At 43.5% G+C, this 16,368-nt stretch overlaps 1 protein-coding gene and 1 long non-coding RNA gene across 3 annotated transcripts; one reads left to right on the forward strand and one right to left on the reverse strand.

Annotated features, from left to right (window-relative positions):
- Nucleotides 1-2,014: 2,014 nt before the first annotated feature.
- On the reverse strand, nt 2,015-7,817 carry LOC148339270 (uncharacterized). Of its 2 annotated transcripts, none has more exons than XM_088295212.1 (17): nt 7,703-7,817; nt 7,584-7,627; nt 7,428-7,517; nt 7,198-7,325; nt 7,002-7,139; nt 6,877-6,942; nt 6,360-6,530; nt 4,686-4,782; nt 4,427-4,617; nt 3,837-4,181; nt 3,655-3,772; nt 3,380-3,585; nt 3,182-3,299; nt 2,755-2,927; nt 2,613-2,692; nt 2,175-2,482; nt 2,015-2,112 (listed from the first exon to the last, which is right to left on the reverse strand). In XM_088295212.1, exons 1-17 carry the CDS (start codon nt 7,723-7,725, stop codon nt 2,081-2,083), a joined length of 2,328 nt encoding a protein of 775 aa, XP_088151338.1. In that variant the 5' UTR covers nt 7,726-7,817; the 3' UTR covers nt 2,015-2,080. The 2 variants fall into 2 exon arrangements, with proteins under 2 accessions (XP_088151338.1, XP_088151340.1); XM_088295214.1 differs by having other exon boundaries at nt 2,169-2,482.
- A 961-nt stretch (nt 7,818-8,778) lies between these two features.
- On the forward strand, nt 8,779-15,234 carry LOC148339271 (uncharacterized). The gene is made up of 3 exons (XR_015842933.1): nt 8,779-9,064; nt 12,085-12,318; nt 14,878-15,234. It is a non-coding gene; the product is annotated as an uncharacterized LOC148339271 (long non-coding RNA).
- Nucleotides 15,235-16,368: the final 1,134 nt, after the last annotated feature.

Genomic DNA, 16,368 nt, shown 5'->3' on the forward strand with positions numbered 1-16,368 from the left:
CTCGTGTCTGAAACGGTGATTAAATGCCACCAAAATTCATATGCACATCCCTACTCGTGTCCATTTCAACCAATGACAATATGAAAGCGATCTGCACTATCCTATTCGATTTGACATCAGATGTGAGCTCCTACGAGAAAGAGCCGCCATCACCGCCACAAAATTGAAAGTTGTTTTTTTAATTTTGTTTTTACTTCAAGTGGTTAATAGTATACACAAGAAAGAATGTGCAGCTGTATTTTGGCGGGGAGTCGTTGCAGGTTTTGAACATTTAGCAATGTTAAAGTTTTGTTCCAGTGATTGTTTGCACCGGTGGCCGGTTAGCTTGCAACGTGCCTGCTGCCGGTGTTCTGAAATTCCTTCCTACCCATCGAGACGTCCTACCAATGCCTAGTGCATGATGAAAGTAATGAAAGTACTTTGGTTGGACACCTGGGGTGGCCTCGTGTGCCTTGGCTGTAGTCTGGGTGTGGGATGACGAAAACTTAATTCTTACTGTTTCTAATTCAGGTGCAAAGGTCAAACATTGCTATTTCTTTGGCCTTTTATTTTGAAATGCCACATCAGATTTTGATGAAAGTACTTCAGTTGGATACCTGGGGTGGGCTAATGTTCCCCAGCACTGGTCTGGTTGCGGGATGACAAAAACTGTTTTTTTTTTTTTTAATCAGTTCTGTCAGGCATTGGTGCACAGTTAACATTGATTTCTCTTTCTATCTCAATTCAGAACATTTTTTTGGTGCAATTCTGAGACAATTTGCATTCCCCCTGTGTGAACAGAGAAGTTTAATAACATTATTTTAAATCCAAACCACTGACGTGCAGACATGAGTTTGTGAGCTTTTATTTTGAAGGTGGTCAACATCAAAATGCACCGTGATGCTCAGTATTAAAAATAAGAGTGGCGGCTGCCTTGACTTCGTCTTTGCTAGAGGCTGGCCTGACTGCAGTGAAGTTTTGCATTGGTAGGACATTTTGACAGATCAGGCTGTCAAATCAGCCTCCAGTAGGACAATTCGTACGGGTAGGTCATTTCCCGTCTCCTCCAGCGCTGCGTTCACAGGTGCTTCTGAGGCGATGGTGTCGTGGTCATCTGTGTCTCATGTCATCCATGTAGCCGGAGCGAGACTAACGCTTTATTTCTGTCCAGGCAGCGATGTAGCGGCTTTGCGGTACAAATGTGTGTCAATTTCGGTTAAATGGCTATGAAACAAGGTATAAGCTTGTTGAAATTTCAAAGTTGGACTTGAGAGGCTTCAGAGCACTGGATTTCCAGTGATGAGGGGACCCTTCGGCCGAGTGTGGCCCTGTAAAACGCTTCATTTTCAGATTTTTAGGTGGGGAAGAGAGAACCCCATCGATGGGGACTTTTGAGCAAACTGTAAGTTAAGCTAACCCTTGCCGGTCTCAATGGAATATGAACAATTGTATTCACGAAGTCTTTCAGAATGCATGGTTTTGAGTAGCTTGTGAAAGTAAGCAAATATAGGCTCCTCATCAAGTCAACCATGGAACAGCCAATCGTTAGAAACTTTGAGGGACAACTGATCCCCATTATTTACTTTAATTTTGAAGTTTCCATGGCCCAAGTGCTTACTTCCATGGCACAGTTTTGAAGTAGTTTATTAATTTCCTCAAAAGCAAATTGATATCCAGTAATTGTGAGTTAATATAATTTTCCTCATTTTAAAAAAAAAAAAAGCATGAATTGAGCTCATTAGTAAAAAATCAATCACCCCGGTCATTTGATCCCTTCAACCTTACTAGAGCATCAATCAAAATAAAATAAACCTTCTCTTAAATAAGTCAAGTTTCTTTAAAAATTAGCATAGCAGCTGACACAGCTACTGTGTCCCTTCAATAGTTGCAATTAAAACCCTGCTACTTGAGAGCAGCACTGAAATTATTCAACTAAAACGCAACAGATTTTTGTAAATTGCAACAAAGAGCAAACTACCCGACAAAAATGTCAAAAAGTGGACGGCTGGTTGTTAAACTAGTCAAACAATAGGCAGTTTTTCAAAAAGGCCCACATTTTAATCGTTTCATTGACAGTGCAGTTAAAAATGCAGTAATCTGTTCAATTTATGGCAAGCTGCCACCCTTTAGCACCTGTGACGAAATTGAATGGTTTCAGGTTTTATTGCAGAAGAGCAATTTGAACACACCTCAACCTTTTCTGATGTCAGGGTGAGGTTTGCCATGCTTGGACACCCGGACGTAGCGCACAGCGGGATTGGAACCCAAACGCTTCCGGACTGGAGCAGCACTGCTCCTTACAGCGACGCCCGTCATCAGAGCTCTTGTTGAGACCGCACTGGCTGTCGTGACCGGTTGACGAATAGCCGTGATGCCAGCAATTCCTGCCGTGAGCTGCTTGGTGGAGAACACGCGACCTATGCCAGGGTCGTCTGACTCGAACCTGTATGTGGAGAAGAGCCTGTGCAGGCCTTCTAGTGGATACATGCACTGCACCACCAACCTGAGGATTAACAGTTGCACACAGTTTGTCTTTTCAAATTCCGCTTAACAAAATGGCTGACAGATTTGGAAATAACTTCCCAGAACTGTCTTAAGTTAATTTCTCAATGTCACACGAAAAAGATACAAACCTCTCTTTGACATTGTCGGGACCAGGCACATTCTCGCCGTAGAAAATCTCATTTTGATAGATCACGTTACCATGGCGGAGCTAAAGACGTGAGGAAGATTATGTACAAATGCACACAAATGACAAATTAGTTGCGCGAATACCTTGACTTTGGAGCCACAGCTATTGAGCGGGAAAGAGAAAAGTGCTCTGGTGTCGTCAGCTTCTGCAGGGCTGCAGAAAACATCCAATAGGTTGCTTGTCGACGGGGTGGCACTGCTGGGGGTTATCCGAGACAAGTCGGCCACCACGGTCATCCTCCCGTCAATGGAACACACTAAAAAGACAAGGAATCCTCAGTGCTTTGTTATGGAACACTAAGCTGAACAGCAAAGCTCACATCAGGTTCTTTAGACAAGCAAAGTACATGAGATACTGATAGTCAAAACTCACACCGAGTCACTCAAGCAGCCAACTCTGCACACATTTGCTGATTTCCATATCAGTCACAGATTACACAGCAGAACATGAAGATGGCACAACTTTGAACACGCAGAAAAAAAAAAAAAAAAAAAATTCTGCCGTGTTTACCAATGAGTTCTGAGGTCTCAAAGGAACAAGTCTTCATAATGGAGTTCCGAACAAGCCCCGTTTGACGCTCTTTCACAAGGATCTCAAAAGTGCCCAGGAACCTCTCCAGGGTGATTTCCTAAAACAAGCAAAAAATAAAATAAAATGGTGCCTGGGGTTCTCCAAGCTGGAAAGGATCAAATCCAAGAACACCCCGACCTTGTAGTGGAAGCCCTGCGAGTAGACGGGCACATCCAGCTCCAGCTTCGCACTAGCGTTGCTCATCTTGTAGCCCCGCTCTGCCGCCAGCTCTGGCGTCAACGTGTAGGAGCCCACGCCAATGGACCACAGGAAGTCAAAAGCCCAGGGCGCCGCGTTAAAGCTGATACCGGACTCGGAGCAGACCGCATCCAGGACTGGAGGAGCTGAAGCACAATTCATTGGTGAAATCTACTCAAATGGGTTGACTGCACTCATCCCAATTTTGGACTCACACGGGCCAGCAAGAGCTGTAACGCTCACAGAGTAGTAGTAGAGCTCCTTTTCAGGCAGAATAGTCAGCGTGTAGTTGATGTCCAAACTGTATAGTACAGTTTGGTACATTTTATAGTACTAGAGGAGAACAGTCATGAGTGGAAGCATTTCAGATGACTTGAATTAAAGAAATGAGGTCTACCTGCTGTGTGACGGCAGGGTCGTCAAAAGACACTTTAAGCAAGTAGCCATGGCCGTGGGCGGGTTGCGCAATATCAGCAACTGAACACGAGTTTGTGTACAGCGCCTCGCGTCCGTTGAGCCGAAGCAAAACCAATCGGACGTCCTCGGGCACGTCGCCCAGGTAGACCTGAAAGAGGCGTTCCTCGACAACACTTTGGTTCTGGGTAAAAAAAGGGCGCGGCAACAGGGGCGTGGTCAGAATCCGACGAAGACGCAACCTGGTCTCCTCGTCTTCATCCTCAAACATTTGCTCCAGGTAGAGATGGAAGGTGTAGAACTCATACAAGTCGCCACTAGCAAAGCTCTTCAAAAAAAAAAAAAAAAAGGACAAGCAACCTTTAAAAAGGTGTCAACAAAAGAGTTGAAGATAACTTCTCTACTTCCATCCATGTTCAGCCTCTGCATGTCACTAATTTTTAATTTTTTTTTTTACTTTAAAGTTTAATCAATACTTTTTAATCACCTTTTTTTGCCCACAGGTCCAGTACTTCTAACAGTCTGCGTTTCTACTTGGGTACTTTCACCACCTACAGTCTCTTAAATACAGACCTTCCTTAGTCCACCCTTCACATCCAAGGGTATTCGAATTTGGACTGTGTCATTTTCTGTAACCATGTCGCCGCCATCCTCAAAAAGGCTGCCGTCGAATCCCACACGGACGCGTGTGACATCAGGACCGGGATAGGGTGCCGCTGGAGTCTTGAAAATCAAGTGGCCACTGTCTTGGTATGCACCTTGATCTGTTAAAGAGATGAGGGTTGACCGAGCACAGAAGGACATTTTCTGCCAAGTGAGGCATCGTACGTACGCATTGAGCAGGTCGCCACCAAGTCCACCATGACGACCAACCAGCGTTGTCTTGAGAACAGAGTGGCGTGGACCACCTCGACAGGGATACCGTTCACCTAAGTAACGGCGGTTAGTGGAAACAAAGAAATAGAAAATGCCCAATAAATTTACATGGCAAGTTAAACTTTGGAAATATTCCCAAGTAGAAATTTGGGAAATTGAAAACTGATTTCGTTTACAAGGATTTGTTTCAAAACAAATTTAACTCAAGTCCGAGTATCACTGCCGGGCGATAAACCGAAAATTTAACGTTACCGAAATTTATCACAATGGCCAACATCATTTTGCCCATGTCGGTAAATTTGGTGTTTAAAAAAAAAGAAAGAAAAGTCTTTTGTCTGCGGCGATGTTCATGCCCCTTTAAGACGCCTTCAGCGCGTCGTCACGTGACTCCACCCAGCTCAACAAGAAAGAAAGGTCGTAGCTGGCGATTCAAATCAAGAAGCGGCTGACATGGCTGAAGACGAAGTAACGTTAGTTGAAGTTGTTCTGGTCGCGCTTGTCCTGAAAAAAAATTCAACATCTGTCGTTTGGAAATGTTTTGGGTTCCATAAAGACGATGTTTGCTCAAAAGAACATGAACTACAAAGTGCGTCGTAAGCACCCAAAACAGCGCGTCCAACCTTTTCTTTTTCACCACCCACAACACAACCATGCTGTTGACTTGGAGCTTGTGCTAAAAGTTCAAAGTGAGGAGCAAGGTTGGACAAGTGACAACAACCCATAACAGAGGAGACACCATCCGAGAGAACGTCTCGGAGGTGGACGCGATAGCCTAGCACATAGCTAAATATTTAGCTCCTCTAGTTACAATGGAGCGCACGAGATTTAAACGCGACCTAAAAGTAGCCGACAAGAGGCACAAAAAATATTTGTCGCAAACCGTACTCCCCAATACGGACATCGGGACGGGAGCTCAGACATGTCAAGCATTTTGCATCCACATCCGACTTGTGGTCGAGTCGCAACATGGATCCCTGCTTGAGCCCGACTGTGCATGACGTAGACGACACATTTTCCCGATGATGCACACGTTTATTTGGCTTGCATTGTCTTTTTTTTTTCAATTTTATTTAGCATTTTTTTTTTTATTTGGCATTATTTGTATTGTTTACAAGAGACCTTTACACAAATCGAGGCCGTTGCACATATTACAGCATCTTGGCGCAATCCATTTGCAGAAATAGATTTTGCGAGAGGTACCTTTTTTCTCCTGTTCTTTGTGAGATAGTTCAAGTCATGCAAAACAAGCTATTTGGAATGTTTATACAAACGATTTTTCTACTTTTATTTTTCATTGAAAGTAATGTGTACCAGTTGGTCAATAAAATAAAAGCAGTCAATAGGCATTTCCTGCATTTATTTTGATTTTGGTCCATGGGTGGAATTTATTGTGCATTTATCATTAGAGGTAAAATTGCTCAATTTATCACGATATTGATTTGAGGTCATGTCACCCAGCCCTAACTGTACTTAAGTCAAATCTGGTTGTATTAGTTCCAATTATGCTTAAAGATTCCCCAATTATATTCAAGTCCCCCCAACCCCAAAATATTAATCATCATAATAGTTTAAATTTATGTCCCTTCCCCCAAATTCCCATGAGCGTTTCCACCTTTAGACATTCTCTGACCATTGCTGTGAAAGAATCCGGCTGTCCATAGGGCGTGCGTAAGACGATCCTCTCGTCGCGGAGGTCAAATGCGTACCCTTGGTCACGGGCATCTGAGAGGCTCATCGGCTCCATCTGCTCCTCATCCCTCTGGAACATCACCTGCCAGTCTGAAGTAGACCAGCCATGTGTCTGCAGAGATCACCCGATAATCACAAAGAGCGCTCAACGGTACACGTTTAACAGTTTGCTTAAAACAATCATGGATTAGAGAGGCCAGTCGTGTGGTCTGATGAGACTACGAAACTTGTCCAGTATGTGTTGCAGCAACCAAGTCAAAAGTACAAAGACACCTGTGTCTTGCCTACAGTGGTGGCGAGGGTCAGGATCTGGTGTAGCATCCCAGTATTGGGATGCGGTCCTTTGCAGAGCCAACTACGACTGAGCGAAATGGTGACGGACTGGCCACGTGTCTCCATATGGTGAGTGAGAACACGTATCCCCTGGCCTTGCATCAAAGAATCATTTTGCAACTCACATGTCTGAGAACATTCCGGTTTTCCTCCTTTTTGGCAGCACATGAGACTTCGCTCTTCACAGACACCTGCGGACAGACCGACGTGTCCAGACCCGACCGGAACCGAACTGAAGCAACGTTCATACCTCCATGTAGTTGAGCTCACAGGAGACCTCTCGTGGAGACCACGCCAGATATGGGGAGCAGGTCTTGTTCAGCGCCAAGACCACATCGCCGTCACGCCTCGACAACAAGTTGAAGCGGAATGTGAACACCCGATCATCCTAAGAACCGAGAACCCAATTAGTATTTTGTCACTTTTCACTAAATGCTTCCAGATACCTGCTTGTCGGTGTGACAGCTGAAGTAGGACGCACGCAGCTCCACGTGACCACTCAGCGGGGAGACATTGATGCTGTAGCCGCACTGGGCCGCGTACGGCTCAGTGATGGGGTACGTGCCCGTCGCATCTACGAAACGCAATTTAGTACTTGACTTGGTGTCCACGTAAGATAAATGCTGTGGTATTCGATTCTTAAAAGTAAGGTGATTGGGACCACAAATGGACATACCAACAGCCTCGAAGTGCGCGTCTGCCCCGGCAAATGAGACGTCCACGGCTATCACAAAGGAACGATCGTGACACTCCATGTCCAGGACGCCTGCGACCGAAGTGTAAAATAATTCAGATGGGGCTTGTGATTTCCAAAAAGGCCGTTATTTCATACCATCGGGAATGGGAGCTGCCAATGTGGAGAGAAGTGACACCACCCTGCAAGACAAAACCATACACACACCAAAAAGAGAGAAAAAAAAAAAGAATCATTATGTGATAGCACAATCTTACCACAAATAATAGAGTGGCGCCATAGTTGGTTGCAGCCACCAGGAAAGCGGCTTTTGATGAAAGCGACGGGCCAATCGGACGCTCCTCGTTGTCACACCCGTGGGTGCCTCTCGTTAGCAATCAATCAGCAGCAGTCTGGATTTTTTGTGGGCGGTCCTTACACAGCTCGAAGACGTTCTGTTTCCCTCTCATGAAATTTCAAATCATCCAAAAGATGTGTCAATTATATTTGTCTTTCGAGAAAAAAAAACTTGTGGTTTTGCTCATAGTCATTTGCAGTGGTGGGTGGTCAAGGCCTTCTCTGCTGGCCTAACATAATCAAGAAAAAATGATCATATTCTTAACATTGATGTCATATCATATTCTAGTGTTGTATTTTTAGGTGAGAGTTTTTATCCAAATCAGAATTCAGCCAGCTCATGTTGCCAGGCAGATTTCATAATACCAGTAGCACACACTATTTGTCAGAGGTCCTCAGATACAATTGTGCAGGCATCTGTTCTGTAAAGTCAATGCGATTTCAGAGTTGATAGACAGTTGCGATAGCCAATCGGATCACGAGTTGGTTCCAGTGAGCCTTCTTGCTGGGCTAACGTTGAAGGTGATGAACGATGTCTTCTGATTGGATACTCACTCGTGAGGGGGCGGCGCTATGCTGACTCAACACACCCGAAAGTCCCAACTGGCGACCGTTGGAAAATCTCAAATATATTCTTGCTTTTTTCTCAACCACAATGGCTGAAGGATGGAAAAATGTGGATTTAATTGCAGATACACTTGCGAAGCCAATTTCAACACGGACCTTTCAAGAGAAGCTAGGTCGTCCGACACTCACTCAGTACTGTGTAATTGTCTTTCTGGATATTATCTGTCCAGCCGTGGTATCATAACAGCAGCCACTGATCATTTGTAAATATGATTTTCAAATACCAATTGGCTCTTGAACACTCTCCCGTTAGCTTTTTTTCTGTTGTGCTACTACTAAATTGTTGGAGCCAATATTTGTTTCAATACGATTTTGCTTTGAACTAACAAGGAATTGTGCCACCTGCTGGCCAAATGGTGTTAAAGCCAGTTTACGAGGCGCGTGCATGCAGCCTCATGGACGAGCCCCACTAGATTGGGACAGGTGCGCTCATTCGAAGGAAATGTTTGATCAGGAAACTTTGCCAACTGCGCCTGAAGGCTACTTTTTTTAATTGTTGTTTGTTTTTTTTTGCTGAATGACAACCGTCTGCTGGTTTTTAACTTCTAAAACAGACTGACGTGTGCGCAACCCAGTTCGCGATTACAAATCACTCAACATCACTCAGCAAGAGGACCTTTGTAAGAAAGTGGCATGAAGACTGAAGTCGTCTAAAAGTAAGACAAAATGATTTGATAGATGTGGCAGCGCGTTGATGTACTGGATCTTGCTGGCCTTAAGTTGACTCCCAATATTTCAACTAACATTGCGTCGCATCTTTATATGGGTCCAATGTCGCCCACTCGGCAGCTATTGCAGCCTGCTCATCCTGGAAGGAGGTGGGGGGTGATTCCCCCCGTCTTTGGTCCCACCTACGGTGTACAAGTGAACATTGGCGATACACTCGCACACGCAGGGCATCAAACGCTGTGCACAAGTGCACCAAGCATCACAACGGTGAACCCCACCAGCCCCGATTAATGTGATCGACTGCTGCACCAAGTCAATTTCGATCCTTTTTCTAATCCATTTTATGAACATTTTTTTGAGCTCCAGGCATCTGGTAACTCTTCGGATGAAAGACATAAAACGTAGAGGCATCACTGTTAAAAGTAATCCGACGTATGCCGAGTGATGCTTCGAATTGTTTTAATGAATTATCGGATTGTCCATTTGATATGATGACCACAAGGTGTCGCAGTTTCCCCCATGAGCCAATTGATTTTTTTTTTTTAACTTTTTCATTCTCATCCTTTTTTTAGATGATTGATCATTATTTTTTGGTAAAGATTTTATGATAATTTAATTGTTTAACGGGCAAAATGCAGTGCTCAACTTTTTTCAGTGTCTATTGCTCGCTATTTGGTTCCAAGTGTCCGTGTGGCGTTATTTGAGAGAAATATGAGGCTGACAATTTCAATCAGCCATTGGGTCCCCTTTTGCCTATTGTGGGTTTTAAATGATATGCAGATGTTGTTCGAGGCGTTGTCAAATAAAATATCAGTATTTATTTGTATCGCCACCATCCACAAATATCACTCACCTATACTTGCAAAAATCATAATTCCAAAACATGTTTGCATGAAAAGCACTTGTACGCCGTAATATTAATACGACTAAATGGAAAAATTGTAAATGTGCATCATGCAATGACATGTTGCGCAAATTAATTGACGTTATCCTGTCCGGAACAAAATGGTAACTGAAAACACTTTGAGGCCATAAATAATGTTTATGCGGTAAAAGGCAAGCAAATAAAATTTTAATCATTCTTATATTCTCATCATCCAACACAAAGCGGTGCTATAGCGCAGTAATGAAATCATAATGACTTGTTTGAAAACATAATTATAAATCGACTTCAATTAAAAAGAAATGCATTTGTTCCATTGGTGTCATGTGACGCCGCGCAGTAACAAAAGTGAGAATCCAAGTTAATATTTTTATGACGAACATTTGCAGACCACAAAGCAGATGGCTGTGATTAATTCCTTGGTCGTACGAAACCATGCTCAAGTAGAACGTCAACTTGAATCTGTCTTCAAAAACAACTTTGGCAATTACGCGATTAGACGAACAAAATGCAAATGAGTACATGTGGCGATGCTTGTACACCTGCCCGCCCACGTTGACGGGTCAAATCGTGGAAGACGTCCAATGGACCATGACAAGGTGCAGTCACATTTGCGGCGCAGTGGTGCGGCTTCGCGACGGGCGCTCGCTCGCTTACTCTGAAAAGTCAAGTCGTGCTTGAAAGGGACGTTCACGCCGTTCCGATCTTGAAACGGCGTGCTCCTCTTACGTTGCAAGACTTCGGCAACAGTGCCTTGACATTTGCCTAATAGCCGCCCACAGGGAGGTTGGCGCAGTGTTGTTGGTTAACATTTGAGTCACTGTGTGTCATTAACAAAGCGCCTCAGCATGCGGGTCCTCACTAACCTCACGTTGTGCTCGGACGCCCGATGGCTAACCCTGACCAACATGCCAACTTGCATTTTATACTTAGCCGTCGACTTTTTTTATTTTTTTTATCCCATTTGTGTCTCAGTGAGGTTTGATTGATGTATTTTTAGTTTAAAAATCTAATTGCGATTATTTATTGTTTTCTTTATCAAGGCTGCGTTTATTCGGAGGCGTATTGCATTCTCTTGAAAAAGAAACTCCCTTTTTTTGAGGAATAAATTTTTTGGGCGGGACAGTTTTTTTTTTTTTTTCAGGAATTTTTAAATACAATTTTTTATTATTTTTCTTGTTCAGGAGTTTGGGGTAGCCCTAACTCTTGTTTTTCCACAGTTTTTTTTTCTGATTAAAAATAAATGTTTCTTTTTTTTGCGCTGTGGAATATTTTTTTCTGTTTTTAGGGGGTTTGTTTTAGGGCAGTGCTTCTCAATTATTTCTCCCCTCCCCCCAGCACGAAGAAAACATTTCGCGCTCCCACCGCACTACCCACTCTCCACCGCAACAATAAATAATTGCTTTTTGGTTGCAAATCAAACCTACACCGTAGAGTAAATACTCGTTGCGCACAATGGACTAGAAGAGCGCCACTGCTAACTACTGGAGTGAATGTGCAATTACACTTTATTGGAGTACGGTGGAAAAAAGCATGTTCCCTAGGGTCACACGCCCCCCTCAGCATTGCGTTGCGCCCCACTATTTGAGAAGCACTTGTTTTCGGCTAACCCTAATCCTATTTTTTGGGGGGATGGGAGGAGTTTCAGTTTCTTCCCGTGTTTTTCTGTATTTTTTTCTGAAAGATTTTCACATCTTTTAAATATTTATTTTCCAAATACTTCTTTTTCTGTGAATCATTTGTTTTGTCTGGAATAAAATAATTTTCCGATTTTTTTTTTTTTTTAATTTATTTATTCAAGTTTTTTTGTAATTATCTTCCCCAAAACAAAAAAGGTATCTGATAACCAAAAAAAACAAAGTCCAAAAATAAATTACTTTCAAAGTCAATTTAATATGCTTCCATATGATTGAGATTTAATGTGCTTACTTATTTCAAGGTCCTCATCCTGTGTATTTTTGAACAAACATAAACCTTTCACACACTAAACATCAGACTTAATTTACATACTGACCAATAGAATTAGAAGCGGACTACCCGTCCATCATGTTTCCCATTTTCAGCTTGACTTTTCACAACAACCCGATCGCATGACACTTGCATCATCTCGTGGTGCCCCCGCAGTCCCCTCCCTTAGCCATTGACGCGCCGTCGTCCGAGGAAGACGTCTGAGGAAGATGTCGGCTATTTATCAGTCGAGTGCCCGCGTGCTCGCCACACAAACTGGTGGAGATGCTTCGGCCGCAGGTGCTGCTCGCGCTCGTGTTGTCCGCCGGGCTGCTGGTGGTGCACGTTGGCGCTGGCGACCCAAACCCGGACCCGCCACGCCTGCTCGGAGGAGACGCGCCACTGGACAAGGTGGGTCTCAATCACCCCTGCAACTCATCGAGAGTAATCAAGTACAAATAATTGGTCTGTTTTTCACGTTTCTGTTTTACTTCACTTTTCTGACGCCTTATTGCTACCTAAGTTTGATAACAGAAATCTGTGCTTTCTAGTCCTTACTTTGTGAGCACTTACGTTTTTACTCTTACTTAAATACGGAAGGTAACTAAGTACCCCCTACTGAAGTAGAGTGGAGTACTTTTTTAGTACAGGATTTGAATCTGTATTGTCTTTTTACCCAACTATCTGTACTCAAGTACAAAATGTGCATACTAAAGTACTCTTGTAAAAGTTCTTGCATTTACCAGTCTTTTTTTTTTTAATTTTTGCACATTTCTTTTTCTATACAGAATACACAACGCAGACGTTTGTATGTCGAAATGACAGTATTGAAATTAAGCCCCCCTAAAAGACTGTAGTGATATTGTTCTTTTTTTGGGGGGGGACTTGCCCTATTGGAACTTGTCTTTTTTTGTTCTTTTTTTTTTCGTATCAGCTGGGAGGCCACCAATGCAATTTTGCTTGCTTTGTCATTTCTTTTAGAGCTGGGCGATATGGCTGACAACTATATTGTGATACAAGTATGTCATAATGGTGTGTGTATACAGTAATACCCAGGTTATCGCGGTTAATAGGGACCGAGACCACCCGCGAAAACTGAAAATCCGCGAAGTAGCGGCCCCCCTTCAAAAATGCTTAAAAAAACCTATACAGGTGTACAGTATACCCCCCTGTATGCAGTACACCATATAGAATACGGGTAGAGAGAGAGAGAGTGAAATTCATATTATGTTATAACAAAAAAAACAAATTATTATTAAAACTTATTTTTTTATTCCCCAGCCATTATTTTTGTATTTATTCAATTACTTCTTTTTGTATTTATTTAATTACTTCGACTTTTACCTGCTGGTACGCCGTCCGCTGTGCCCTGTGAAATGAAAGGTGGCATTCTTCATTTATTTATTTATTCATTTATTCATTCATAATGGGCGGAAGAGGTGCTCCTGTTCGGCTTAATTGTCACGCACGCCGGACCTGCTCCCCTGAAGCGTGTCTCCGTTCGGTTGAACTCGGTTTCATTTCGCCCCGCTCGTGCCCCGGGCGGAAGGTGCTCCTCTTCGGCTTAACTGCCACGCACGCCGGCCGGAGCTCTCGTACGGTCCCGAACGGAGCGAAATGTCGCCCCGCTCGTGCCTGGGCGGAAGGTGCTCCTATTCGGCTTAACTGTGACGCACGCCCGCCCTCCTCCCCCGGAGCTTCCATTCGGTTAAACGTAGGGGCCGCTTGGAACCGCCCGTGCCCGGGGAAGGTGCTCCAATTCGGCTAAACTGTGACGCGAGCATGCCCTCCTCCTCCGGAGCTTCCATTCGGTTAAACTTGGGGGCTGCTTGATCTGGGCTTTGTTTTCCTGTAAATAATGTTTGTGCAACCGCATTTAAGCACTCCTTCACAACTTCCCCATCACTGAATGTTTTTTTTTTATGTTTCCCCAAAATCCATGATACTTTTAGTGAACATTTGTTTGCATGCCGCTGGGCTGTAAACGAAAATGTAAAAATCTGTTGTACTGCACTCGAAGTTCGATGTTTTTGCATGCGCTCGCCTCAAACTTCAGCGGATAACTTTGCAAAAAAGGGCGGTGCTTTGTTTCGTAGTGGCGCTTTGCAATGTTGCGACGGTTTCGGAGCATATGATTCACACTGGTTTAGAATTGGCTGCAGCCAGAACCAAATTAAATTTCTCCGTCCATTCATTTAAAACAACACGCATCGACCTTGCTAACTTTTTAGCAAGGCACACTGTCAGCAGCACTCTCTTCGGGTCTGCTGCGCAATTGCCAGTGGATCGTAAACAAAAGATTTGATTGGCTCAAATCAGTGACGCCTTTTCCGTATTAACTAGAATTGCAGTGCCAACGTTTGCGAATGCGCCCTGAAAAAAACTCATCATAGATTGGTCATGGGTCCGGTCCGAACCATGGACCGCGGTCCGCCATTTGGTGATGCCTGTTCTACTGTGAAGTCTTTTATAGTTTTTGACACTCATATCTGTACTTATGCTTAAATAGCGTTGCGAATCGATTTTTATTTTCTTTTATATCGATGCATATTTCAAGCAGTTTATGTCGATATTATCGATTAATCTTTACATCCCTATTAAATAGTGTGGGTACTTTTGTGCTCTTAAATGAGTACAGCATTTTTACCCCCCCCCTACGCACACACAGTGTTTATTCCTAGTTTTGTCCAGAGTATGACTACTTTTGCCATCCTTTGACAAATACAAAGTCAGTCTTAAAAACGCAACTTTTTCCATTTACTTCCTACATTTTTAACACAGAGATTTGTACTCTGTAAGTCCTTCTTGCTTCATTAGTGACTGCATACTTTTTTACTACTAGAGGTCATTTGAAGTTACCAGAATTGAAGCACAGCCTGCGGACTTGAATAAGGGTGGAAAAAGGAGGAGACAAATCTGACCTTGTCGGATTGCAGTATTATTTTTATTATTATTATTATTTTTTTGCAGCTTCTGCTGAAGCTCGTCTACGAAGTGGCATCGAGCGATGAGGGACTGCCCGGGCTGGCGTTGATGCGGCGACATCTCCCTCTCGCCCAAAGAGAGCGCAAGGCGGGTTGCCGCAATTTCTTCTGGAAGACCTTCACCTCCTGTTGACACAACCCCGCTATTAGAATTGCTAAGATGTTATGTGTTAACACCTGATGGTGTCAACTGTTACGCTTTGTATTCAATTTCACACGAAGTACGCTGAGATGAGACTTGAAGAATGTTCACTTTTTGTGAGATTTGTGTTGGATGGTTGTAAGATTTTTTTTTTCTGTAAATATATGCCTTGCTTCAGTAAAATACAACTCAATAATGCAATCCAACGTTCTTTCTATGGCGCATTTCACAAAAGCTGGAGCTATCACATAGCGCTTTCCATATGATGTCATATGAATTAGCGGGAAATTAAAACACTAACAATAGATACCAGAGAACAGTGACAGTCTCATGTTGAGTCGATAGCTAAAGAATAAAAATGTCTTCAAACGAGTTTTAAAATGGACAACGAGGGGGAGGGGCTTGCCTCACTTTCGGGGAAGGACCGAGAAGAGAAAAGGGGATATCCCCAAGACAAACTTTATCGCTCACTGTCTCCTTATGAGGAGTTGAGTGAAAAAGCTCCCGATTATGTCACAATGGAACTATATTTTGCAGCCCAAAATTATGTTTTTATTATTAATTAGGGTTAGGGTAAGGGGTTAGGGCAGTCATTCTCAAATAGCAGGGGGGCGCGGTGCGATGCTGGGGCGGGCGCGTGTGACCCTGGGGTACATGCTTTTTTTCCCTCCATAGTACAGCTAAACGATCGTTTTGGGACCGAAATTGCGATCTCAGGCAACGCAAATTTGAGATAGTCAACGCTGCGGTTTGGGTTAGGGTTTACGCAGTTGGTGACGCGATACTGATTTAAAAAAAAAAAAAAAAAAAAAAAAAAAGCGTCACCCTGCCGCTCGTTGTCCCAGAAGTAATTTCTTTCTCCGCTACTTGAATACTAGCCACCAAGCTATCTTGCGTCGCAGCAGTATGAGCTTTATTTCTACTATATCTAAGTCTGTGCACAGCAGCAGCAACAAGCTGCGTGATGACAAATAAACAACCCCTCTATCAAGTAACGTTCTAAACGAGGAGGTGAACGAGGGGGTGCTAAGCGTGCTAATCGCTAAAATGAATTACTGAGTAATAAGTGCTTCGATGTACGCTCGACTTTTAACAGACGTCTGACTCGAACCGCGAACCCTAAGAATAACCCTAACCCTACCCCTACCCCCAACTCTAACCCTACCCCTTACCCTAACCCTAACCCCAACCCTACACCTAACCCTACCCCTAACCTTAGCCCTCATGCTAACCCTGGGAATTGAAATTCCACACAGGCATACTACAGGGAATAACGTCCCACATAGTTTGAATTTGGTGTTTTAGCTGTTTCATTTTTTACATTTGTCTTTATAT

Source organism: Idiotropiscis lumnitzeri, chromosome 4 (assembly GCF_059441095.1).
Source record: "Idiotropiscis lumnitzeri isolate Australia: NSW breed Sydney's pygmy pipehorse chromosome 4, RoL_Ilum_1.0, whole genome shotgun sequence".
NCBI lineage: Eukaryota > Metazoa > Chordata > Actinopteri > Syngnathiformes > Syngnathidae > Idiotropiscis > Idiotropiscis lumnitzeri.